Genomic DNA, 26,210 nt, shown 5'->3' on the forward strand with positions numbered 1-26,210 from the left:
GGAAAGCAAGGGCCTTCTCAGAGCTGCTTCGGGGTGACCCATGGGGCAGAACTCCTCTAAATCAAGTCCTCCTTCACCTGGCTATGAGCTTTTCCTGGTTTCTGTAAGTAACATGCTTGGTTCCTTCCGAAGGATCACGCCGTGAACTTGGCCAGCATGGATGTGGATGCTCCTCTGTCCATGACGCTGAACCTCTCTGACCTGGCTCACAAGGAGCACATCCTGGAGCTCCTGCCGGCCGTGGAGCCCCTGGAGAACCGCGTGCGGTACCTCATCTCCCAGGGGAACGACGATGGCTATTTCCGCATCCACCAAAAGGAAGGGCTCAGCTACCTGCACCTCGGCCGCAAGAAAATCCTGCCTGGCACCTACCTGCTGGAAATCGTCAGCGTGCCCCTGTACCGCAAGAGGGAACTGCAGAAACTCGAGGCCAAGAACCACCTCAACTACTTAGCAGGGGAGCTGGGCCAAGCACTGAGGATGAAGCTCCAGCTCCAGCTCTACTAACATCCGTGAGATCCACCCACCCAAGCGACAGTCCGGTCCTTCGCCTTGCCACCCCCACCTGGAAACAAGTGCCTCTTCTCTCGCTGCCCCCCCTGCCACCGCCTCCCCACCCTGCGCTGCACAACTGATGGGACGCGTCCCTCCGGGCTCAGCACCCACCTTGGCCACGCAGGGATCCTCCGCTTCTCGGGGTGCTGGAGTCCAAAACCCAGCCACACCACCAAAGAGCTGATGAAAGCTTGGCCAAAGGTTCCAACCCTGTTAGCAGGGACTCCCTCCCTCTGCTCAGCTCTTGCCGGGCTCCTTTAACCGAGATACTGTTAGTCCGAGCTGGTAAGGGCAGGACCACGGGGAAGCTGCGTGTCCTTCGCGGTCACAGGCCGTATGTCACCTGTGAGGGGGTTTTGGAAGCAGCACAGTGTGGGATCAGTGCATTTCCCAGCAGCTCATGTTACTCCTTTGCTTCTGCCTCGTGATGGTGCTGCAGAAACCATCCCATCCCCATGCTGGCTGGGCTCTGTCTTTATCTGTCCTTTCCATGTCCTCTGGTCCTTTTGGGCTCCTCTGTCAACCAGAACAGTCACCTCTGAGTGCCAGGACAGTTCAGGTTGCTGACCTTCCATCCCAAAGCAGCCAGGCCGTGGGACCACAGGCTCTTGTAGGGAACTGTGGGTTTTTATAGAGTAATAGAATAGTTTGGATGTGAAGGGACCTTAAAGCTCATCCAGTGCCCCCCCTGCCATGACAGGGACATCTTCACCAGCTCAGGTTGCTCAGAGCCCCGTCCAGCCTGGCCTGGGATGTCTCCAGGGATGGTTCATCCACCACCTCTCTGGCCAACCTGGGCCAGTATTTTACCACCCTGAGTGATAAAACTGTGCGATTTTCATCTGAAAGGGCTTTTCCAGAGCTCCAGCAAGTTCCAGGCTAAGGTGTCCTTCTATAGAAGAGGAGGAGCTCTGGGGAAAGACAATTGCATTGTTGAGTGTGGCTGGACAAACTAAACTGGCAGGAAAAAAAATGTTATGGAGTCTGGTTGAGAGCGTGTGGATGCGTCCTGTGACAGAGGACCTGGCAGGACACGTGTGACGTGCTGCAGGGACACATTTCCTGGCTGCCACCCACGTGAATGTTTGCAAATCCCATGCAGAATTTCCCAGCAGCAGGAGTAAGATGGGGATCGGGGGAGTCCCTGCAGCCGGGGGAACGAGGCAGAGCTTCCTTTGCCAACAGCCCTGGGCTCCGAGCCACCCCAGCTGTGTGACCCCAGGCAGGAGCACCTCTGAAAACACAGGGCCTCTGGTTGTCACACCATGGTCCGTCCAAGGTGACAGCGGCGATGGACAGTCTCTGGTTAATGCAGACAAACGAAATGCACTAAAAAAAGAGAGCCTGGAAGCTATTAATTGAGTGAACTGAGGTCTCCCTCCTGCCTCGTTCTGTCCGGGTGGGCTTTCCTTCCTCCCTCCCTCACCAGTCCTCACCCAGCTGCTCTCTGCGATGCCACTTGTTACTTTTGCATGAATTCATTTTCAGTCCTGGTCAACCCTGCGCATCGCCACAGGCGAGAACGGTGCTGATTCACTCCGGTGACACACAGAACTACCTTTGCACACAGCCACGGTGCTTTCAGGAGCTGGTGCTGGGATGGAATCGTCAGCGTTAGTGCACTGCATCCATCCACCCTCTCGTATTTATGTATAACCACCAAAGTTACGGTTGCTCGTTGTTGTGAGGAGTGCATATTCCTGTAGCTTTTTTAGTTTATTTTTGGTGCTCGGGGGGGTTGTTTTGTTATTTCCCAGCGCGCTGCCACCGCCCGGGGTGGGGGGTGTACGTATACTGTATTTGGGCTCATGTCAAACTTGAAAACTCTTTTACATGATGCAGCTCCAGACTCTGGATTGTGCAAGAGTCCCAGAGCTTGTGACAGGATGGGTGGCCTGATGTTTGGGTTATTATTTTTTATTATTATTATTTTGGTTTGGTTTGATTTGTTTTTCCAACAGGTGCTTTTTTTTTAAAAAAAAAAAAGAAAAAAAAACCTATTAATAATAATAAATTAGCAGAGATGGGTTTGTGTGTGTGTGTTGAGCCAGAAGTCTCCAATGAAAAAGCTCAAGGTTTCCTTCATTCCTCTCTGGTGCGGTGTTTCTTTGGTTTATTGTTTTGTATTGACATTTCTTACTGCTTGGTTTGGTTTGGTTGGTTTATTTTGGGGGGGAAGCCGTGAAACCCAAAACCTGTGCCCCTTGTCCCGCACAGAGAGGCGGCTCTTTGTGGAATTCCTTTTTGTATCAGAAGCAACAGCAACAATAAAATTATTTTGGGTTAAGTGGTTGTCGTGTCCTCCTCGGCGCAGCGGTGGCCGCGTCCTGCCCGCCGATGTCCCCTCAGCACCCCGGGGGGTTTGGGGTCCTTTCCCGATCCTTTGCTGGTTCCCAGTGAGGGGTTTCTCTGGGCAGGGAGGTGCCTGGGGACACAGGGGGGAATGGGGACCACATGGAGTCACCTCACCCCTCCACCATAAAGGATCATGGACTAGTTTGGGTTGAAGGGACCTTCCAAGCTCATCTGATACAACCGCTGCCATGAATCACATAATCCCAGAATGTCAGGGGTTGAAGGGCCCTGGAAAGCTCATCCAGTGCAATCCCCCCATGGAGCAGGAACACCCAGCTGAGGTTCCACAGGAAGGTGTCCAGGCGGGTTTGAATGTCTGCAGAGAAGGAGACTCCACAACCTCCCTGGGCAACCTGGGCCAGGCTCTGACACCCTCACCGGGAACAAGTTTCTTCTCATATTTCAGTGGAACCTCCTGTGTTCCAGTTTGCACCCATTGCCCCTTGTCCTGTCACTGGTTGTCACCCAGAAGAGCCTGGCTCCATCCTCCTGACACTGCCCCTTTCCATATTGATCCCCATGAATGAGTCCCCCCTCAGTCTCCTCTTGTCCAGCTCCAGAGCCCCAGCTCCCTCAGCCTTTCCTCACACAGGAGATGCTCCACTCCCTTCAGCATCTTCGTTGCAGGGACATCTTGACCACGGCTCATTCCACCCTTTAAATCCCTGTGGGTTTTTAACCAAGAGTCAAGAGCTAGAGATGGGTGGTGGATGGGAAAGCACAAGGAGTGTCCGAAGCAGAATCAGAGCCCAATCAGGGAAAGCAGCTGGAAAAAGTCTTTGAATCAGCTGGAAAGGAATTTCTGCATACTAACATTTCAGGTATTAGAATCATGAAATAGTTTAGGTTGGAGGAACCTTCCCAGCTCCCCCATTACCCACCCCCTGCCATGACAGGGACATCTTCAGCAGCTCAGGTTGCTCAGAGCCCCGTCCAGCCTGGCCTGGGATGTCTCCAGGGATGGTTCATCCACCACCTCTCTGCCCAACCTGTTCCATGGCACCATCCCCTGCAGAGCAGCTCTGGGGAGATGTGGGGTCTTGGCTCAGAGATGGGACACCCACCACTGCCTGGGCACCTGCAGGGAGGCAGCAAAGAGCAGCAGGAGAGCGGTGTGGGGTTAGCACAGTGCAGCTTTATTTCCGTGGTGGGGAAGAGGTTCTCCTCCCTGGGCTCAAAGCCCTTGGTACAAAGCTCCTTAGTGACCACAGCCATAACCCACCGTGGCCTTCGCTAGCCCTGTGGCTAGCTGCAGCACCCCGGCTCACTGGGCATGGTTCCCACAGAGGGGCAGGAAGAGAGCTTGGTTTTCCCCTCGAAAACTTCCACAGCCCTTTGGATGCCCAGATGCAGGATGGCCAGGGACGTGTCAGCCACCCCCAGCAGCCCAGGGCTTGGGGACATAACCCCAATCCTGCTGGAGCAGGGACTGGCCGTGGTGGGATGCTGATGGGAGGCTGCCAGGCTTGGGCTGGCTGAGAAGCATCTCCCAAGCATCATGTGGAGCTTGGAGCCCTCCTGGGATCCCAGCAGGGCCACCCAGGCAGGTCTGCGTGATGGCACCACATTCAGACCAGTTTCACCAGTTGGGCAGGGACAGGTCACTACGGTGTGAAGCAGAGAGCAGGCTGCAGGGCTGGATGCCAAAAGGGGTCTGCACATGGAGGGGGTCACCATCTCCCCCTCTCTTCTTGGAGGGGGCACTTGGGGCTGCCACACACTGAGGAACAAAGCCAGCACTTGGGTCTGGTGCCTACAAACCCCCCGACAGACACAGCTCAGCTACAGGGACACACACACGCGCACTGGACCATGGCAGCGCTCCGGGGGGACACAGACGGGGGGACATGGGGGGCAGGAGGAGGTGGGGGTCAAAGCTCTGGTCGGGCAGCAGGCAGAGCTGCCCCGAGCAGGAGCCCCATGGGCCGTGGCCAAGGGCAGGTCCCGCCGTGCCCTGTCCCATCGCCTCCTGCCCCACGACACCGCCGGGGGACACGGGGGACGGCAGGGACCACGAGTGACGTCACCCCTCCAACACATCTCTCCGAGAGTCCCGCGGGCTGCCAAGAGAACTGAAAAGTGCTTAGAAAAGAGAGAAACCCCTAGAAAACCCACCGCGGCCACAAGCCCCACCTCACCTCCCTGCCCGGAGCATCTCTGGCGGTCCGGGGTGACACCACGGAGGAAGGGGGCGCCGGGGCCAGCGGGGGTGGGAGGCACAGAGAGCACCCAGCCCCCCCGCATCCCTGCCCTCTACACCAAGGCGTAGTCGAACTGGCCCCTCTCCAAGCCCTCCTTGTGGTCGGTCCAGGAGGAGGCGGGCATGCGGCTGTAGGGGTCCAGCAGGATGCGGAAGCAGCGCACCATCAGCATCACCAAGAAGACCAGGAGGAAGATGACGAAGGCAAAGACGGTTTTCTGCTCGGCGTCCATCCCCGCGGCGCCGGCTGGGTGCTCCACCAAGGAGGGGGAGAGCAGTTCATAATCCATCGTCGATGCATCATTCATGGCAGAGGCGAGGAGCGCGCGGGCTGGGGGCGTTCAGCCGCCCGGCGTCAGGCTCCCGCTGCGCCCACGCACCGAGCACGGGTTACTCCATAGCTGCTCCGCCGAGCTCGGGACTCACTCCTGCACAGGACAAGAGCTCCTGGAAGGGAAAGCAGAGATGGTCAGCGAGGAGAAATTGGCCACAGGTTGCACCAGCTCTGCTAAATAACCAGGGATAGGGAAGTTCACAGGTGGGTCACTGGTTTTCCAGAAAGCTCAAGAAGCCACTCACGAGGGTGGCAGGGGACCATAGAATCAATCACAGAATAATGTTGGTTGGAACACCCGCTCCAGATCATAGAGCCCAACCATAACCCACCCCTGGCACTGCCCCATGTCCTGAGAACCTCCTGTCCGTCTGTCCAACCCTCCAGGGATGGTGACTCCAGCACTGCCCTGGGCAGCCTGTTCCAATGCCCCACAGCCCTTTGGGGAAGAAATTGTTCCCCACATCCAACCTCAACCTCCCCTGGCGCAACTTGAGGCCATTTCCTCTGCTCCTGGCGCTTGTTCCTGGGGAGCAGAGCCCGACCCCCCAGGCTCCAAGCTCCTTTCAGGCAGTTCAGAGATCAGAAGGTCTCCCCTCAGCTCCTGTTCTCCAGCTGAACCCCCAGGCCCCTCAACCGCTCCCATCACACTTGTGCTCCAGCCCCTCACCAGCTCCATTCCCTTCTCTCAACTTGCTCCAGCACCTTGGCACAATGAGGGCCTGTGTTTTGGTACCAGGGATAGAAGGACCCAAGTCCCGATGGAGGACGGCACCTACCTCAGTGCGGCTGCATGGGGACACCGGCATTGCTACTGCAGCAGAAGGCTCAGTTCAAACAGCCCCGTCACTGAGGGAGGATCTCCAGGGTCCAGCTTTCTTGGGCTAAGGGTGCAAAGGAGAAGGACAAAGACAACAAAAGAGGTTAAAAGGACCACAGTCACTAGGAGTCACAGCAAAACACTGCAAGGCACCTCTGAAGTTCATGGTGTCTCTTGTCAGACCAGCACTGGATGGAAAAGACCGTTTAGATCATTGAGTCCAACTATAACCTAACTCCAGTACTACCCCATGTCCTGAGAACCTCATGTCCGTCTGTCCAGCCCTCCAGGGATGGTGACTCCAGCACTGCCCTGGGCAGCCTGTTCCAATGCCCCACAGCCCTTTGGGGAAGAAATTGTTCCCCACATCCAACCTCAACCTCCCCTGGTGCAACTTGAGGGAGGGCAGGAGGATGGGGATGGGTGGACTGAGCTGAAGGAGCCTCCACCTGGGCAGGGAGCACCTGGGTCTCCCGTCCCCAGCCGACAGGCGGTGGCTCCATGTGGTCCTGTCCAGGGGAGAAACATCCACCCGTGGAGGAGCAGGGAGGGGACACAGCATCCCGCTCCTCTCCATGGAAGCCACTGGGGACAGGGAATGTTCTCCAGAGCCTCCACCTCCTCACAGCGCTCTGGTGCCCTCAGGAACCCCCTTCCCACAGACACATCCCCGTTAAGAAAATTCCCCTTCACGGTTCTCAGAGATGCAGGACAAGCCCTGCTAAAACATAAGCGACCCAAGCACAAATCACGTACCTGGAGCTGCCCAACCGGCTCACATCAAAAGTGCAGCGAGGGGAAGGCACATTCAGGACAAAACTGCAAGATTTTCTGCTAAATAGTACCCCCAGTATTAAATCCCATAGTATTCAGGATATACAATTTCCCCCACATTTGGGATGTGTTGCTTTTTCATTACTGTGTGAAGAATCAGATCTTAATTTCCCAGGAATTTTGAACAGAGCAAAAAAAAAGGATAAGAGAGTTAAATGAAGGCAGCTGTTATTTAAGGAACATTTGATTGAGTTTTATTAAGATTCATGTTCCCTTAGTAACTAAAAAGGATCCACGAGCAAAGAAATTGCTTAATAGGGACAGAACTCACACCAAAAGAGGATCAGTGTCAACAATTCAGCGACGCCGCAGTGAGATTCTTCTGGCTATGAAACACGAATTAAATGTTAATTTGGGCAAGGCAAACACTTAACGAGATGTTTCTTTTGGAAGCAGGAGGGGCGGTGCGGTGTTCGCCGGTGCAGGATGCCATCTGCTGTGGGGGGCTCACCTTTCCCACCGCAGCGCCTCCGAAGCGGGGTGTGGGTGGGCAGTGAGGGAGGCGCTGGGCTCTCGGCAGGGACTGGGTGACTCAGCCTGTTCCTGGACCACGGGCTCATTCCACCCTTTAAATCCCTGTGGGTTTTTGGCCAAGAGTCAAGAGCTAGAGATGGGTGATGGATGGGAAAGCACAAGGAGTGTCCGAAACAGAAGCAGAGCCTGATCAGGGAGAGCGGCTGGAAAAAGTCTTCGTGTCAGCTGGAAAGGAATTTCCAGATGCTAACATTTCAGGTGTTAGAATCATGAAATAGTTTGGGTTGAAGGGACCTTCCCAGCTCCCCCAGTGCCCCCCCTGCCATGACAGGGACATCTTCACCAGCTCAGGTTGCTCAGAGCCCCGTCCAGCCTGGCCTGGGATGTCTCCAGGGATGGTTCAGCCACCACCTCTCTGCCCAACCTGGGCCAGGCTCTCACCACCCTCAGGGCAACAATTTCTTCCTCATGCCCAGCCTGAATCTCCCTCCTTTAGTTTAAACCATCACCCCTTGTTCTATCACGACAGCCCCTGCTAAAACGTCTGTCCCCGTCAGACATCTGCTGCTCCGTGGGGGTCGGGGCTCTCGCAGGACCCGGCTCCATTAGTATTCATTGCATCTCTGCACAACCGCCTGTTGCAACCAGCCAGCAAACGCGATCGCCAGGGAGATCCAAAAGCAAACGCCCTCGCAAGGATTGCAGGCAAACAAGCTTCTGCCTCAGCAGGAGGATTTCTAGGACCTAAGCTCCTTAGAGATGGGAAAAGGCTTTACTTGCAAGTGCGGCAGGGCTGCGGTTCTCTGTCCTTCCACTCCTGCTCTCCCAAAGCAAAGGGTCCGTCTGTCCGCGGCGCGTCCGCTGGTCCCTGCTGGGTCGGAGGCAGATAGACGCCTTTTTGGGAAGAGCGCCCTGTGCTTGGCACCGTTACACGGAGCTCATGAGGCAGCTGAATTCTTTGCAGGGTTTCCGTTGCCTTTTTCAGTAAACGCTGGTTCAGACGGACGGCTCCCGCAGGGCTCCTGCGCGCTGCCAGGGCCCGCGGCTCTGCCAGGGATGCTCAACTTCCCGCGGGATGCAGAACCCGAGCACAGAGCCGCACGGTGGCCTCGGGGCTGGTTTTGCCCCATGTTCAAGCACCTTGTGAACCTCCTGGCTGGCCGAGGCTGTGAACACAGGGCTGTGTTCTCCAGCTGCTTTATGGGGTGCACTCTGGACTTGAGAGCAAACAGAGCCAGGACTATCCACATGGATTTCTGCCTGCCCGTCCATCCCAAAGCCAGGGAGGATGCTGAGATACCCCCCAGCCTTCAAACTGGCTGTGTCTGAACCACCTATGGGTGCATCTGGCCCTGTCCATACAGGCTGCCCAGAGACAGACAGTGCCAAGGGACCACAGTCCACATCTGGGCTCTCTCTCACCTACAGCAGGATGCTGGGGGCTCCTTCACGAACCATCCATCCCTCATCACCTTGGCCTTGTCAGAGCTCGGCATGTGGAGGGACGAGGACGTCTGGGACCCAGGAGACATCCTGCCATGGGTCTGGCCCCAATGCCAGGACCCGCACCCAAGGGAGATCCCAAGTCTCAGCAGGATGTCCCAGGTGGTCTGCTGTACCCAGAGGTCCCCTCGCGCTGCTCTCCGTATCTCCACCTTCCAGCACGAGGAATGGCAGGACAGGCTGGGACTCCAGCCCAGCACATCTGTACCCCAAACCCCGAGGTAAGAGCTTGGCCAGTCTTCTGCTAAACCAGCCCATGGCTGGGGAAGGCCACCACCTCCACCGCTGCTTCTCCAGCCTCGTGCAGCCACCGTGGAGGGGCTGTCCCAGCAAAGCAGCTTTACTGGGCGGGAATGTGCAGACCCTGGGCTTGGAGGGGGCAACCGAGCAGATCAGACAAGGGCAGGAGCCTGAGATACGGAGTGTCATGGATGTCCCATGCACTTTGGTGCAAGCAGAAGGGACAACCCTTCAGCCCAAGGGGAGGTCCAGCACACCAGAGATGTTTGTCCCCAGATCCCAGGCTCTGTGATGCCCTCATCCCCCCTTGGCAGGGGGGTCACAAGCCTGGTCAAGCTCTGCAGAACACCCTTCACGAGTCTGTGCTCCGTGGTCATCCCAGAGCACATGGAAAACCCACCGCTGCCAACCCAAGTCACCCAGAAACAAGATAAACCCCCCCTGAAAGGTTGTTCCCACCCCAAACCCCAGCCTCCTGCTCTCTCCACTTAGACCTGACAACCATCACCAGAAGATCCACTGGTCCCCAGCGTCACACAAACATCTCAGCCCATTCCCTGAACCCACCACTGCAAAGGGTGGGGGGCATCCCTGGCAACAAGGAACGACCCCCCCCCTTGTCATCCCCAGCTCTGCAAGGCCACCCTGCTCCCCACACCGGGGGCACACGGACGGTACCTGGTTGGCGTGGGCTCCCGGCTCCATCACTTGCCATCTTGAGGGAAGGAGCAGCCGCCTCTCTCCTGGAGAGCACGCAGGGAAGGCAGCTGCTCCTCACTCGCGCTGGAGCGGGTTCCTATGGCGATGCAGAATCAATTATAATAAAAGGTGGAGCACAGCAATTGGAGACGGGAGAAGTTTCGTGAGCTGCCTGCCTGGGGAAGCCAGACCTGGGGAGAGCGCAGGGCTGGGGCTGAGCCTGACGTGCAGGGACCACAGCGCCTGGATCCCTGTGTTCCCCCAAAAAGCCGCTCTAAACCCCCAGGCAACACGCCTGCATTGCTGCCCCTCCAAGATGCAGAATCAGAGAACCATTTTGGTTGGAAAAGACCCTCCAGATCATCGAGCCCAGCTGTTAACACACCCCTGGTGCTGCCCCATGTCCTGAGAACCTCATGTCCGTCTGTCCAACCCTCCAGGGATGGTGACTCCACTGCTTCCCAGCCCTGTACCCTGTTCCTCTGTCCATGACCAAAGAGCAGCCATGTCTGTACTGGAAGCCCAACTCCAACTGCTCTAATACTTTTGCCTCGAAATTCTTCTCCCCCCTTAAGTCTCTGTTAACAAGTCCGTGCCTGGGGGAGCGGCAATGCGAGGAGCTCCCCACTCCGCCCTCCTCCTTGGAAGCGTTTCAGAGCTGAAGGATATCCTTCTGCTGGAGATTTTGCCTCTTACGACAACAACATCAACAGAAAAACACTGGATGAGCCTCAGGGAAACTCAGGACACAAGTTCCCTGGGGCACACGGAGGCCTCTGGCATTCAGAAATATCGATCCCGACTGCACTTGAGAGCACAGATTTAATGCCGCACCGCAGCCTGCACAGTCACTGCCCCAAAAAAGCACCGGGAAGGGTGGTCCAGGCTTTAGATTATGCTAAACTAATTGCACCGTGGAGACAGCAAGAGTTCGTTCTGCCTGGACTTAAAGGACTTGATAATTAAATGAGGTTCAGCCTTTGCATTATCTCACCACCCGGCCAAGCACTTTTGAAAGCAAAAAAAAAAAAGAGCAGAGTGTTTCTCTAATCAGAAATCTATTCACCTATAAAATGCAATAAATCTCAGAAAGGGATCTAAGCACTTTTTTTTTTAGTGCTGACGAAGTGATATTGTAAAGCACTGCAGTGGTTGCACAGGGTAAAACCCTGTGGCATGGAATGACGGCTTTTGTCTTGGAGGACGGTGGCTGTAAACGCACACTTGGATGCTTCGGTTCAAGGCAAAAATGGTTGCCCGTGGCTCAATGCAAGCCGTTCGTTATTCTTGCGGCTTTCACAGATTGAAGATTTTAAATTTACCTGCCAATGGCAATTAACGAAGATTAACTTCTGATTTATGGCGGGGCCGGATTGCAGCAAGCGCCGCTGCTGCTTCCAAAGGGCTGGACCGCTTGGGAAAGCTTCTGGGCTCTCCCTGGTCTGAAGGCAACGCGCCGAGATGCTGCAGCCTGCCAAGGCGGTGCGGACCGAGCCAGGTCACATCCTCCAACCCCGTTTTAGTCCCCTGGGACTGGCAGGGATGGTGGCACAATCCCATTCCCTTTCCTGGAAAGTACTGAGCGCCGACCTGAACCTTCCTTCCAAAGGCTGGGGACACATTTCTCAGCCTGCTTGGGTGACAAAGAGGGAAGAGATTGCCTTTTCCTGGGCTCGTCCGGAGCACTCGGGAGCAGCTGACTCCTCCGTGCAGCAGCTGATCAAGCAGAGAATTGCACTTCATTGCTCTTCCCTGTGAGCCAAGTTCAGCTTTGCAAAGCTATTATGGATAACGTGAATGATGCTTCATAGCTGACCTGTTCTTTGATATCTGCACTTAAAAAGGGCCCATAAGAATGATGGGGAAGGACTTTAGAGCAGGGCCTGTTGCAATAGGACAAGGGGTGATGGTTTTAAACTAAAGGAGGGAGATTCAGGCTGGACATGAGGAAGGAATTGTTGGCCTGAGGGTGGTGAGAGCCTGGCCCAGGTTGGCCAGAGAGGTGGTGGATGAACCATCCCTGGAGACATCCCAGGCCAGGCTGGACGGGGCTCTGAGCAACCTGAGCTGCTGAAGATGTCCCTGCTCATGGCAGGGGGGCACTCGGGGACCTGGAAGGTCCCTTCAACACAAACCATTCTGTGTTTCTATTCTATGATTCTGTGACCAGTGGGGAGATCTCCAGAGCAGATCAGCCCACGCCTGGTGCCTGTTGCACCCTCCTGACGCTTCACCCCATCACAATTGCTGTGGTGGACAGGAGCGCTGAAGAATCACCACCCCAGCCCCAGCCAGAGGGTGAGCACAGACAGAGAACACAAGTCTGGAACCTTCTCATTTCCAGCTGCTTTGTCCCACCCAGGTACATGCACAGACGCCCAGACCTGCTGGTCACCAGGGACTGTGTGACACAGGCTGAGACTGGGCTGGTACCTCAGGGCTGGCATGAAACACCACCTACTGCTGTGGGGCAGAGAGGAAGCATGTCTGCTTCACTCTAATTAGCATGAATCATTAAATAAAATGTCCCCTTCCTGACTTCAGCATGTGTTAGCGAAATAGCTCTATCAAAGCCGCCTTGTCAGGGGACAAGAAGTATCCTTCTGCTGGGATTTTACAGTCGCGGAATTATCCCTTGCCATTGACAAGAGCAATTAATTACTTCAAAGTCATTTGCAGTAATAAATTAACTTCTCTTTTTTTCCTCCCTGTTAAGCTGGAGTGTAGCTGCTGAGTAAACAGACGTATCTGGGCAGGCACACGGTGTCAGCTTGAGACCCCTGTGGCCGGGCTCTGAAGCACATAAAGGCTCAGTTTTGCTCCCTGGAGGTCTCTGCTGGGTTCCAGACACACAGGAGGTTCTTGACAGAGCTCTAGGGTCTCCTTGTCTCACAATGTCACAGCCGTGGGCACACACAAGCTTTCCACCACCGCCCTGAACAGGCTTCTCCAAGCTGCAGAAGAGTTCGTGCCTTGCAGCCCAACTCATTCGTGCAGATGGGGTTTACCTGCCCATTTCTACCCGGACATCAGCTAGAACAGCACAGAGAGCTGCCCCAAATTGTCCCCACGTCTCCCTGAACTCCTCCCAAAGGTGACCACATGTGATGGGCCAGGGTCCCTGCTCGGGGAGTCTGTCTTGGGTTGGGATGGGAATGCAGGGTGGAGGTTGAGGGGCTGGAAGGGGTCCAGAGGAGGCTGAGGAGAAGAAGGTCCTGGAGCAATAGTTTCCAGGAGCTGGGCAGCACAAACAAACATAAGGAAGAAATCCAGACCTTGAGTCCCAAGGGGAAGACTTGAGGTCTCTCCAGACACCCACTAACAGGGGAAACTGAGACCTGAAGTGAGACCAACAGCGGTGAATGCACCCACGGCTGCAGACAACCGGCCTCCAAAACAAATTCCTGCAGCTTTCAGCCCAACCCAGCCGTTTTCTGGTTGTGCACGGGTGGTTTATCTGATGGACCTGTGGGTAAATGGAAAAGAACAAATGCAAGGCAAGTCCCTGGGCGGACTGATGTCCGATGGAGTGTGCCACGGGTGTCTCCTGCCCCTCGGCCCTTCCTTCAGTCCTGGTGGTGCAGCAGGACAGAGAGCACGGGAGGACATGGGCACAGCAACGCCACCCAGGGTCCAAGCGCTGGGTCCCACCAGCCACGTCAGGACAGCCCTGGTGACGGGGTCTGTCAGACGCTCATCAGCAGGAACTGAGCCATCAAACCCGCAGCTTTCTGGCTGCTCTTTTCTTGCCGTGGGTCTGCACGAGTAGATTTCATGTCCAGTTTAAGCCCTTGGCCCATCTGCCTGGCTCTGGAGGTGGTTCTTTCAAACCCAGGCCTACGCAACAGCAAAGGGAGACGCATCTGCAAAGCAACATGGTTTTCAACAGATATATTCAAATGATGCGTCAGCCCAGGTGACACGGAGGCTCCAGGACACAAATTGTGTTGACACGTTCACTGGGAGACATTAATCTGGTCCTAGATAATTCACGCAGAGAGTCCAGTGATAAAGAGCAGCATTCCCTGAGCAGGCTCTTTCTGAAAGAATTTGTCACCATCAATAAATTGCTGGGAGATTTATTTCTGCCAGCCCTAAAACTGCACACAAAGTAATGCGATTTGTTCAAACTCTTTAACATGCTGTTCTCCTTGATTTAAAGTCTGTTGAACTATCTTTATTTTCTTAGCACATTATTAATTCAGATTCTGGCTCTGACGTGAAGGAACTGAGATGCCTCTAGAGTCTGTAATGTGGGAAGGAAAGGAGGAAAGGGCACATGGAAGGGCTTAGGCAGCAAAAAAACCAGCTCAGCCTAACTTCAAGCTGGGAATAAGCAAACTTAATCCACGTCTTGCACATCACTTACATTCTTCTTCATGCCTACAGCTTTGACCACATCAAGACAACCCAGCTTCAGAGCTCCCAAGGGGTCTTTTCATCCAAGACTATGTAAATGTACTTTAATCTCCTCAGCTCCCCAACTTACAACCCCAGTTCCAAGGCCAGAACAACAGCTCTGAGACTTCACTGAGCTGAACTGCTGGCACATCGGACAACGGCCGCCTCCAACCCTTCGGGATGGTTTGCCAGCTTTCGCAAGACACCTGATCAGCCCAAACACAATTTAATTAATCTTTCCTTCATAGCAGCACCTCTGAGGCCCATGGTGAGGAATTTTATGGTTTTAGCTCGGCTTTGTGCCACAAAATATGGCAACATCTCGTCAAAACTGGCAGCTCCAGCATCTGCTGAACCCAGAGGAGAAGGGGTGAGAACCTGGGAAGTGTCCAGCCCAGGATGGAGCTGGATCTCCAAAGATCCACAAATAAGCATGGAAACACCCCACAAATGGCAAGGAACAGGTCTTCCACTATTTTTGTACAGAACCAGCTGACTTCCACCCATTTACAGTGGGTAAATTGCCTACAGGAATCTTCCTGCCTTTAACCTCCATGTCCCTGAGCTGCGCAAAACAACTTCAGCAATTCCTTGGTTGAAAAAAAAGCTCCCGGTGAACATCTGTTCTGAAAAGCAGCAACCCTTCACCGTCTCATTAGCAAATTCCCCAGGCGGAGGAGCAACCTTTGCAGACACTCAGCTTTTGTTCGCTGTGCCCTGGCCAGGAAGGATAATTCTTGAACTCTTGGGCCAACACGGAGCAGGGTGTCACCCAGCCCCAGAAATGGGAGCTCCAGCCCTGGACGGGTGCGCTGAGCCTCGTTAGTCTCGGTGGTGAAACCAGGCTGCACAGTCACTGCTTCTGGAGATGGAGACTCTGCCTCATCCATCCCATCGCCTTCTCTATCAGTTCAGGGCTTGTCCCATCCAGTGCTCCAAACTATTTATCCTCAAATACTTAACAACCAGCCCTGGAAGGGAAGTGCGGCTACATCAGCCACTCTTTAGAGCAGGGCCTATTGCAATAGGACAAGAGGTGGTGGTTTTAAACTAAAGGAGGGAGATTCAGGCTGGACATGAGGAAGGAATTGTTGGCCCTGAGGGTGGTGAGAGCCTGGCCCAGGTTGGCCAGAGAGGTGGTGGCTGAACCATCCCTGGAGACATCCCAGGCCAGGCTGGACGGGGCTCTGAGCAACCTGAGCTGGTGAAGATGTCCCTGCTCATGGCAGGGGGGGCACTGGGGGAGCTGGGAAGGTCCCTCCAACCCAAACCATTCTGTGATTCTATTCTCTGATCAGTGGGGAGATCTCCAGAGCAGTCCAGCCCACACCTGGTGCCTGTTGCACCCTCCTGACGCTCCCCGGTGCGATTACACTCCCAGCTCATCCATCCATCCATCCATCCATCCACCTCCCAGCCTGTCAGCTCCCGCAGCATCCCAGCAGCATCCCGACCAGCCGGTGGCCGATGCAGGTTGCCATGGTACCCACAAGGTACCTTAACTGCATTGACATTAACCGCAAGGTTACGATGCGGCTTTTCTACTTGTGCTGCTCTAGCTCGGTGGTCTCCAGCCTGGCACAGCGCCCGGGCAGGGTTCAGGTGCTCAGACCCAGCCACTGGCTCTATAGAGTTTACTCTGCCTTGAACGCGAGCCGAGCTCAGCGTGGGATCGCTGCCACCTCCCTCACCAGATTTTTCTTTATTTTTCCCTTAAATCACTGATTCATATTCTCAGTTTTAATTGCATCATAACCCAGTTTTGCCTGGGAATCTATTCCAGGAGCAGGAGGGTGCCTAATATAAAGTTACTGGAATAACTGCACCTGCTTGCACCTCCCAGAGGTTGGAGCTTCATTACAGCGAGGGCTGGTCCCAGCAGAATGTGTCTATCAAAGGAACATAGTGCAAAAGGGCCTTCATCAACATGTTTGAGGAGCTTGGAAACAACCCCAGTATTTCCCAGTTCTCCCAACAGGGATGGTGCTGCTCCTGTTGGGTTCCTCTGGATCGACTATGGAAAACCAAGTTCCAAGACACCCACCCAACATCTGCTTATGGTGTCCCAGGGACTCCAGAAACCAGACGTGGGCTATGACTGCTTTTCCCAGAAACTCAGCAATACCAACAAGACAATAATGAAAATCACAGAATAGTTTAGGTTGGAAAAGACCTTTAAGATCCATAAGTCCAACCGTTAACCCAGCGGTGCCAAGTCCACATCTAAGCCACATCCCCAAGGACCTCATGTGCAAAGAGCAAATTCGAACTGAACTTTGTTTATTCTCAACTCACTCTTCACAGTTTAATGTAAATTGTTAATTAACAGTGCTCCAGAGTCAGAGTCTGAACAGTGAAAAGCTGCTCAAAGAGAAGGGAAGTTGATGCCTTGTTTTTCTTCAGATTACCTAGAAATCACAGGAGAGACAAACCCCGGTGGCAGGTGGACCAGCTGGGTCCCGACAGGCGCAGATGTCCTGGTTTTGCTGGGTTTTGCTGGGTTTCGGAGTGAAGGGCTTGTGTGTTCACCTGAACTGCCCTGGGAGCCTGAGCTGTAGCCAGGGGGATGGAAAAAGATGCCAATTCAGAACGAGAGACAGGCACTGGGCCAGTGGGAACAGCTTGGGTGAGCTGAGCATCGCTCTGAGACCTAACACGCTTTAATCAACAAGATCAGGCAATCTATCCTGTGTCTCCCTTGGAAAACCAGTACTTAAAGTCAGGAATCTTTAGCTGGGATTGCTAATCACAGAATCACTTTGGTTGGAAATGACCCTCAAGATCGAGTCCAACCGTTAACCCAACCCTGGCACTAACCCACGTCCCTAAGAACCTCATCTATACATCTAATAAGCGTGTTGAGCCAGGATATGTGATTACAGGCTATTGATTACTCTCCTCTTTCTGGAGAACAGTAAATATAGTTCCTGGACTGAAGAAAGAGCAGTAGAGACAGAAGCACCTACAGACTCCACATAGACCAGCTCAGGGTTCCTAAAGCTGGGAACAAAGCAAAGGTGTATATGTGAAATAAGAAAACATGCTGCAGCACCAGCAGAGCGTGCCCATGCCAGGCAGGCTGACAGTTCTTTTCAATAACGTCATTGTTTACAGGAAGAAATTCCAATTAATGTCATCCACCAGGATTCCAGCAAAGCACATGGTGTGGTGAGAAATCTGTAGTCAGGCTGGGGGTGATGGTGGACAGAATAGGATGAGCTGTCTTGAAGGAAGAAGATGGGGAACGAAGCTCGATATTCTCCACAGGCTGATTTTAAAGGTCTTTTCCAACCAAAACAGCCTGTGCTGCTCAATTTTTTAATTTTAATTTGCATTTTTCCTCTTGTTTTTAATATCCACTAACAGAAGATGGGGCACATGCCTTCCATCAGCACAAATACAGGGAGAAGTTTACAAGATAACTGCCTAAAAGATGGAAGTGCTTATGCTCTGTGCAAGAAACCCCACAGAAATGCTGATTAATTCTTATAAGATGGTAAGTAACTGTATTATTTTTAATTAGCAATTGAATTACTTAGTAATTTCTTGCATTTAAACAGTAACATAAGTACAAACAATGCTAAGCAAATCGGGTCTTTAGCATTTAATTACCAGGCTCTCCTATGAATTATTTAGCAAGTGGGCAAATACGCTACTCCAAAGAAACCATTGCTGCAATTAAGTGATGTTTTAAACTGTTTCTTTGAGTTGCTGGCCTGCCCAGCACCATTCATGCCGGGGTATTTCTGTGGAAAACGGAGCTGAATTTCCAGTAAAACCACCCAGGCTGGCTGTAAATGTGCAGGAGTTGGGTTGCCCACCCCATGGGTCTGCATGGTACCACTGGCATCAACACAATCACAAGCTACTCTAATGCTATTTTCTACTTTCAGGAAGATTTTAAACATGGAATATCCTGGGCTCATGGATGCACGAGGATCTCCAAACCACACCAGCTCTGGAATAAGCCCAAGGATGCTCAGAACAGCCACTTGCTTTGTTAAAGCACAGCTGAAGGGGATTCTCCCAGAACTCATCGCCCATCTGCACCTCGCTCCTCTCTAACCTAAATCTCATTAGCTCCAAATTAAACTGATCACTTCTCATCTCGTCCTGGCAGATGTGAAAAGTGTTTGATCCCTTTATAACAGCCTTATGTGTTGGGAAGAGCTCCCTCCCTCTCTTTGCTAACCAAATTCAGCTTGTGCCGTCAGCCTCCCTGGTCCTTCTTCACTTTCTCGAGTCCTGCTGCTTTCTTCAGTGGGGTTCAGTTCCAGAAGGACAGGGAACTGCTGGAGAGAGTCCAGCGCAGCCACCAAGATGCTGGAGGGAGTGGAGCATCTCCCGTGTGAGGAAAGGCTGAGGGAGCTGGGGCTCTGGAGCTGGACAAGAGGAGACTGAGGGGGGACTCATTCATGTTTACAGATATAGAAAGGGGCAATGTCAGGAGGATGGAGCCAGGCTCTTCTGGGTGACAACCAGTGACAGGACAAGGGGCAATGGGTGCAAACTGGAACACAGGAGGTTCCACTGAAATTTGAGAAGAAACTTGTTCCCAGTGAGGGTGTCAGAGCCTGGCCCAGGCTGCCCAGGGAGGTTGTGGAGTCTCCTTCTCTGCAGACATTCAAACCCGCCTGGACCCCTTCCTGTGGAACCTCAGCTGGGTGTTCCTGCTCCATGGGGGGATTGCACTGGATGAGCTTTCCAGGTCCCTTCAACCCCTGACACTCTGGGATTTGCATGGGAGCAAAGCTGGGATCACACAGGGGTCTGCAGAGGGATGAACCCCAGGACAGGAACCAGGTCACCCAGGAAAAATTCCACTAAAGGCTTCCTGCCCACACCCCTCTCCATGGCTTCTCAGCCCAGCTGCAGAACACATTTCTCAGGTCTGGTGGAACATGGGACAACCCAAGAAGAAGATAACAACTGCAAGAGGAGCATTCCCTCCCATCACACCCCTACTTGGTGGAAGGATGGGATGCCTGGGATGCAGCCAGACACAGCTGGATCACCCCACGCTGTGCCGGAGAGACAATTCCTTCTGAGCTCTGTCAGAGGGCAGGAACTGGAGCCTGGCAGAGTCTGTTCCGGGGCTGAAATTGGATAATTTCTTATCAATTGTCCGTTTCGGCATCACCACTGAAGCCCAGCGCTTGCCAAGCAGCGCGTTCAACTGCAGCTCCAGTTTCAGAGAGGTAACATTAACAGAGGCAGCCTTACATTAACACATTGCCCCACACATTGCCCCCTCAGCTCTGTGCACCAGCACGTTTCCAAATGAGCAAACATCTCCTAGAGGACTCGAATTGTTCAAGCCATTTTGGCCCAGTAGCTCAAGCTTTGCCCAAAGAGCAAATATCCTGCCTTGGGCAGCTGAATGCTCTGGAATTTATCCTTTCCACCCATACCCTTCAGTGGCAAATGGGAGCAGGAGAAGGAGCGAGAAAAGTGAAGGCAAAACCGCACTGGAACTGGTTGAATGGGGGCTGCCCAGCCAAACTGCAGCCCCCTGGGAGGGCTTTAACCTGGAGAACGTCCCTCCAACACTTTTGCAGGCAGGTGTGGGACATTGCAGGGCCAAGCAGAAGACCCGAGGGGCTGAGGTGACCGACAGCAGCGACCCCCGGGCAGAGCTGCTCCCTCCGCAGCGGTGCCAAAACATCTCCCGTCCGCTGCGATGAGCTGGTAAAGACGCAGATCGGTTCCAGGGCTCCAGCGCGTGTAAATCGATGCTGCTCCCGTGACTGGAGCAGATTGCTCCTAACTCCAAGCAGTGTTATCTGCCATCAGCAGGAAGAGCCACGGAGCTGCAGGAAACCAGGGGATCCCGTTTCTGCCTCCCTTAGGGAAGGTGCGAATCGAATCTCACTTATGCCACAGTTCCTGGCACCTGGAGCACTCTCCTGGCCCAACCGAGGCTTCGACAAGCCACAAACTGGCCACGCAAAGGAACTGGGAGCTACCACGTGGAAGGAGCATCCCCAGAGCTTGAGCCTCAGGCAACAAATAGATCCCCAGATCCCTTCAGCCCACTGCTGAGACACTTTTCCCTTCCCACATCCACTGTGCCAGCCTGATTCTGCATGTGCGGAGAAGGAACAATATCAGGGACAAACAGGAGGGGACTTTCTAACCCTCAGTCCTGCTGCAGAAGGGCCATGGTCAGAGGAGACCTGTGTCCCATTCATGGGGATCTGTGTCCCGTCTGTGGGGTCCTGTGTCCCCTCCAGCCACCTGCTTCAGGCTGCGGTTTTTCGGTTCCACCGAGCGTGGCTCCGGCGCAGCGCCAGGTCCCTCAGCTCCCGGCGCTGCTCCCGTCTGCGCTTGCCTTGCGAAGCGCCCCTTGTGCCAGGACACTTTGTGCCATCTCGATGCCAAGCGCTTGTCGTCGCTTCTTGATTTGCTTCCCCGCCACGTAAAAGGCTGAGAAATGCATCCCCACGCGCATTCCTGGAAGCAGGTCGGGGTTGCTGCAGCAAACTCCTTGCACCCGCATCGTTGCGCCTTCTGTCGAAAAGCAAGGCTGGACAGACAGTGCCAGCACCCTGCCAGACAGACGGACAGCATCCCATGCCCAGAACACATATTTCCTCCCAGATATTCTGCGTGTGAGCTGCGATGCCCCTGGAACGTGTGGGGAGAACAGAGCTCGCTTTGCTCACCAGCCTGTGAACGCTGCTCAGAGAGATTTAGTGCCACAGAGCCCCAACGAAGCTGGAAGAGAAGCTCAGTAATTCACGTCCTGCCTGTTTTGGAGCTCCCAGGAGTTGTTTGTTCTTTTCCATGTGCTCAAGCAATCGCTCTCTTGTGGGCGCTACGATCTCCGCTCTTTAACACTTACATTAACTGGGTAATTCAAGCAGCAAAGTGCGCTTCAAATACAGCATCTGAGCACCAAAACCTCCGCAAACGAGGTTCTGCTTTGGTGTCTGGTGTGTAAAGACCCAGTAGGCACTAAGCCCTGCCAGGATAGGAAGAGAAAGGCAAATAAGGGCTGAAAGGCCATAAATATCCATGGCTACATCTGTATTGCGGGGTCCTGGCAGCTTCCCAGGCTCCAGGTCTACGCCTCAGCAACGTCTGAGCTTCACACCCGCACCCCACCTCCCCACACATGGAAACCTTCAACCTGTGCCGGGGGGCGGGTGCAGAATGGACTGAGCTCTCTGCTTCAAAGCCACTTCAATGGTGTTTCAACACAACCGGGTAACGAACCGTCCAGCAGCTCCAGCAGCCGCGGCACGGGCAGGAGCTGGATCCGGCCGCCCCGCGTGGGACGGGACGGGACTGAGTTAACGCTGGTTTTCCTGGCACGTGCAGACCCCGCGTCCTGCCCGAGGAGCTGCTCCGCTTGGCTCAACAGTGCCATCAAAAAGACCCTCAGGACAATGCGGGGCAGCAGGTCTGGGGCTGATTCCTGTGGCCAAAAGAGGCCACAAGTAAAACATACTGAGAGCAGAGCCAGGACTGGGGACCTCAGGGATCAGAGAAGCGTTTTGATTGGAAAAGAACCCCAAGATCATGGAGTCCAACCATAACCCACCCCTGGCACTGCCCCATGTCCTGAGAACCTCATGTCCGTCTGTCCAGCCCTCCAGGGATGGTGACTCCAGCACAGCCCTGGGCAGTCTGTCCCAGCGCTGCTCCCTGGATGCTCGGCCGTCTCAGACCCACGTTACACATCATTCCTCGGGTCACCACAGCTCCTCCTTCCACAGGCCTCCAGCAGCTTCCCCAGCTCTGCTCTAGGTCCCCTCGTCCTGGAGCAGCCAGCCCCCCACCACCCTCCACCCATCTGGCAGCCCTCTTCATTTATCTTTATGCCCTTAATTCTTCCGTTAAATGGCGCAGCTCTGCACTCAAAGCTGGAAAAAAAAACCCAGCCTAATGGCCATTAAGTTCCCCTACAGAATATTAGATTCAGATCCATCAATTTTACTTTGTAGAGGATATTTGCAGTAAAAATCAGAGCAGCTCCCAGGCGCCTGACAGCCCAACAGTGTTTTCTTCCTAAGAGCAGCTGTTCAGAAAACACATCGGCTCAGGATTTACTGGCAGTTGGCAATACGAGATAGTTCAGAGCCGCGAGCCAGAAGATGCCACCCGCTTCTGCCACTCATGTCAGCATCCGTGAAGAAACCACGGAGCCAATAAAACACGCCTGCTGCTCTAACCCTCCAGCTTTCCGGCATCCAGCCCTGGTCACTGGTGTGCAGCCCAGTTCATCCCCAGTGAGCACTGGGAAGGCTGCCCCAGCCGCGCTGCAGACAGTGCAGCAGAACCGGCCAACTGCTAGGGGGACAAAATAAAGAGCAGATTTCTCTGGCAGAAACACGGCGAGGAAGGCAGCACATTGCCTACATTGCCCAGCCGGTGCCATCCGCAACAGGTTGATGGGAGCAGCTGCCCTCTCCCAGCCCGGGGAGCAGGTTTGCAGGCAGACAGCGTGGTTGTGCATCCCTGGACGTGCGCCAGATCCTCTCCAGGGGGACCTGCATTTTACCCGTGCAATGTGTTTGCAGCTCGCAGAGGCGATGCCGGGTCTGTCCCTTCCCCTCCTGGAGCAGCCCTGAGCACACATCCCAGAGAAGCCCAGGGAACTCGGGGAAGAGCGCAGCCTTACCCTGAGATTTGCACATTTTCTGCCCGCAAGCATCGAGCTGGGGCTGTGCTGCTAACGGCAAGAGCAGGGGTGGAACAAGATGGAACCTGCTCCACCAGCCCACCTGCCAGGACAACCTTCCCCACCTCCCGTCCCACCACCAGCCCTACCAGAGCACCACCAGAACCTCTCACAGAGCAAATCCAGAGGATCACAGAGTCATAAAATTATCTTGGCTGGAAGAGACGCCCAAGATCACCAAGTCCAACCATAACCCACCCCTGGCACTGCCCCGTGTCCTGAGATCCTCATGTCCGTCTGTCCAGCCCTCCAAGGATGGTGACTCCAGCACTGCCCTGGGCAGCCTGTTCCAATGCCCCACAGCCCTTTGCAGCCTCCCAGCTGCAAACCTCTTAATGATACTAACAGCAAGAAACACCACCAGATTCATTTTTTAATGTTGCAGAGCCTTACCCACCTGGCCCCAAATTGGACATTAAAGGGACAACAAGCTCCCACTGGGTGCAGTGATTCTGTTCAGCTTCAAATCTGTGCCCCAAGCTGGCGGGTACTAAACTGGGCAAAGCAATCGGAGGCCTCGAGTCCCTCGTTACAGCATCGCAGCCTGAGCTTGGGGTGGCTTGCAGCACATACAGAGGGAGACTGGGCAAGCAGAACTGGAGTCACACTTCCCCATGTACTGCAAACAGGTCTGCCCCGCCAGGCTCAGCATTTCACCTCCTCTGCTTTTGGGCAGATTTAAGGCAAATAAATAATAGCTGGGAGAAAGCAGAGCATCTCTGGGAAGGGCAGGAAGGTAAGGATGGGAGTCAAGCGCTGGGGAGCCCCTAACCCTTGGCAAATCCACACCTGCCGCTGCCAACAGCTTTTATCCTCATGTTTAACATGAGGCTCTGCACCAAAACTGTCCCTGGCAAGCCCAGTTTTCGCAGGGCTCGGGAGAGCCGAATCCCCTCTGCCACGGGCAAGGCTCAGCGGCACTCCCAGCACCGCATGGAGACTTCCCGCAGCTCCAACTCTTCCCAAGAGGGCTGAAATTCAAATTAAACCAGCTCGTTTGGGAGGCCGCCTTGGCTCGTTCCTTTGTCCCAGGTCTCTGTGCAATCCTCCCCCAGTTCCGCACAGGCCCGCGGCTCCAGAAGGGAGAAATCAGCTCGATTTCATTCAAAAGTTTCACACCCCTCCACCAGCCCTCCAGCATCTTCCAAGGCCCCCCAGCACAAAGGGGTTTTTGCAGTCACCTCATCCTTTCCAGCTCTAAGAACTCTCAAATCAGCAGTTTTGCAGCAGCTGCAGAAATTCCCTGTTTTCGACTTCTTCTTCCCCACAACGCCCAACCCCATTTTCGCATCCAGTAGCGGTATTTCTTCCTAAATCCATATTATTTCCCGCCCCCCTCCAGGTTGTCACAGACCCCCGGCAGCGCATCCACCTCGGGGATACCTCAGTTCTCCGGGATCCCCTTCTCCGCAGGGCACCCCGGAGCCTCCGGGAGCCCCACCGGGCGGCGGCTCAGACCGGAGGGGGAGCAGTCGGTACCGGGAGCGCTCCCCCCGGCCCATCCTCCCCCCGCCGCCCCTGCGGAGCCGCTACCGGGCGGTTCCCGGTGCAGCCCCGGGCTCGGCTCAGCCACCGCCCCGCTGATACCGCCATCAAACTTTGCCGGGAGCCCCCCCAGCCCCGGCTCTCCCCCCGGTTCTCACCTGCGCTCCGGGCGGCAGGCGGGGGCCGAGCCCGCCCCGCGGCTCCCCGAGCCCATCCGGACCGGCCCGGCCCCGTTCCCGGCCGGGGGAGCGCAGCGAAGCCGCCCGGTGGTTGCGGGGCCGGGGTTTGAATTCGTCCAGCCCGCCCTGATTGGGCTGCGGAAGGCGGGGGGGGACATACACACACGGGGTGGGGCCCGGGATTGTGGAGCGGGGGGCGGAGTGTGGATGCGGAGTGGGGGGGGATGCAGCGACGGCGAGGAAGCAGGAGTGGGGGGGGGGATGCGGGGGAGGTGGCAGCGTGGGGATGAGGGCCGGGGGGGTGGGATAACTCGGGGATGCGGGAAGGTGTGGAGGATGGAGTGCCGGGGGGTGCAGGGGGATGTGGTACCTGGGGATGCAGGGGGTGTTGGGGTGCAGGGGGATGTGGTACCCTGGGGATGCAGGGGGTTACAGGGGGGTGTGGTACCCTGGGGATGCAGGGGGTGGGGAATTGTGATGGATATGGTACCCTGGGGATGCAGGGGGGTGCAGGGGGGTGTGGTGGATATGGTACCCTGGGGATGCAGGGGGGTGCAGGGGGGTATGGTACCCTGGGGATGCAGGGGGATGCAGGGGAGTGAGGTTCTTTGGTGATGAAGGGGATGCTGGGGTGCAGGGAGATGTGAAACCCTGGGGATATGGGAGATGTGAGGGGTGTGGGGGATGTGGTACCCTGGGGATGCAGGAGGATGCAGGGGAGTGAGGTTCTGTGGAGATGCAGGGGATGTTGGGGTGCAGGGGGTGTGGTACCCTGGGGATGCAGGGGGATGCAGGGGAGTGTGATTCCGTAGGGACGCAGGGGGTGTTGGGGTGCAGGGGATGTGGTACCGTGGGGATGCGGGAAGTGTGGGGGGTGCTGTCAGATGTCCCCACGGCGGTGACAGCATTGCTGCTGTTTGTGCTCAGCGCCAGCTCGCAGCTGGGAGCGTGATTTGCTGTCCAAGATCAGCAGAGCTCCCCTGTCCTGCTGGGCCATCTCCAGGGGACTTCCAGGGCCAGCACTGGGTGACAGCAGGGACAGGAGAACAGTGATGGAGCTGCTGGTCCTCTCTAGCCAATTGCTACCAGCACACCCTCAGCCCATCCCTGCAGCCAAGCGTAGCTGCTGCTGCAGCACAGCTGTCATGGAATAAAATCATAGAACGGTTTGGGTTGAAGGGACCTTCCCAGCTCCCCAGTGCCCCCCCTGCCACGACAGGGACATCTTCACCAGCTCAGGTTGCTCAGAGCCCCGTCCAGCCTGGCCTGGGATGTCTCCAGGGATGGTTCAGCCACCACCTGGCCAACCTGGGCCAGGCTCTCCCCACCCTCAGGGCAACAATTCCTTCCTCATGTCCAGCCTGAATCTCCCTCCTTTAGTTTAAAACCACCACCCCTCGTCCTATCACAACAGGCCCTGCTCAAAAGTCTGTCCCCATCTTTCT

General features: G+C 55.1%; 2 protein-coding genes across 5 annotated transcripts in view; one reads left to right on the top strand and one right to left on the bottom strand.

Annotated features, from left to right (window-relative positions):
• LOC136113431 (fibrillin-2-like) overlaps positions 1-2,842 on the top strand; it is a 96,526-nt gene extending 93,684 nt beyond the window's left edge. For all 3 annotated transcript variants that reach the window (XM_065858607.2, XM_065858605.2, XM_065858606.2), the window contains exon 65: positions 133-2,842. In XM_065858607.2, coding sequence (XP_065714679.1) covers positions 133-507 — 375 coding nt within the window. In that variant the 3' untranslated portion in view covers positions 508-2,842. The remainder of the gene's footprint in view (positions 1-132) is intronic.
• A 1,183-nt stretch (positions 2,843-4,025) lies between these two features.
• CTXN1 (cortexin 1) lies at positions 4,026-24,901 on the bottom strand. Of its 2 annotated transcripts, XM_071799553.1 has the most exons (4): positions 24,745-24,894; positions 7,370-7,424; positions 6,224-6,328; positions 4,026-5,557 (listed from the first exon to the last, which is right to left on the bottom strand). In XM_071799553.1, the coding sequence occupies exon 4, from the start codon at positions 5,416-5,418 to the stop codon at positions 5,164-5,166; it is 255 nt and encodes an 84-aa protein (XP_071655654.1). In that variant the 5' UTR covers positions 5,419-5,557; positions 6,224-6,328; positions 7,370-7,424; positions 24,745-24,894; the 3' UTR covers positions 4,026-5,163. The 2 variants fall into 2 exon arrangements, with proteins under 2 accessions (XP_071655654.1, XP_065714681.1); XM_065858609.2 differs by lacking the exon at positions 7,370-7,424 and having other exon boundaries at positions 24,745-24,901.
• Between the last annotated feature and the right edge of the window lie 1,309 nt (positions 24,902-26,210).

This window comes from Patagioenas fasciata, chromosome 27 (genome assembly GCF_037038585.1).
Source record: "Patagioenas fasciata isolate bPatFas1 chromosome 27, bPatFas1.hap1, whole genome shotgun sequence".
Lineage (NCBI taxonomy): Eukaryota > Metazoa > Chordata > Aves > Columbiformes > Columbidae > Patagioenas > Patagioenas fasciata.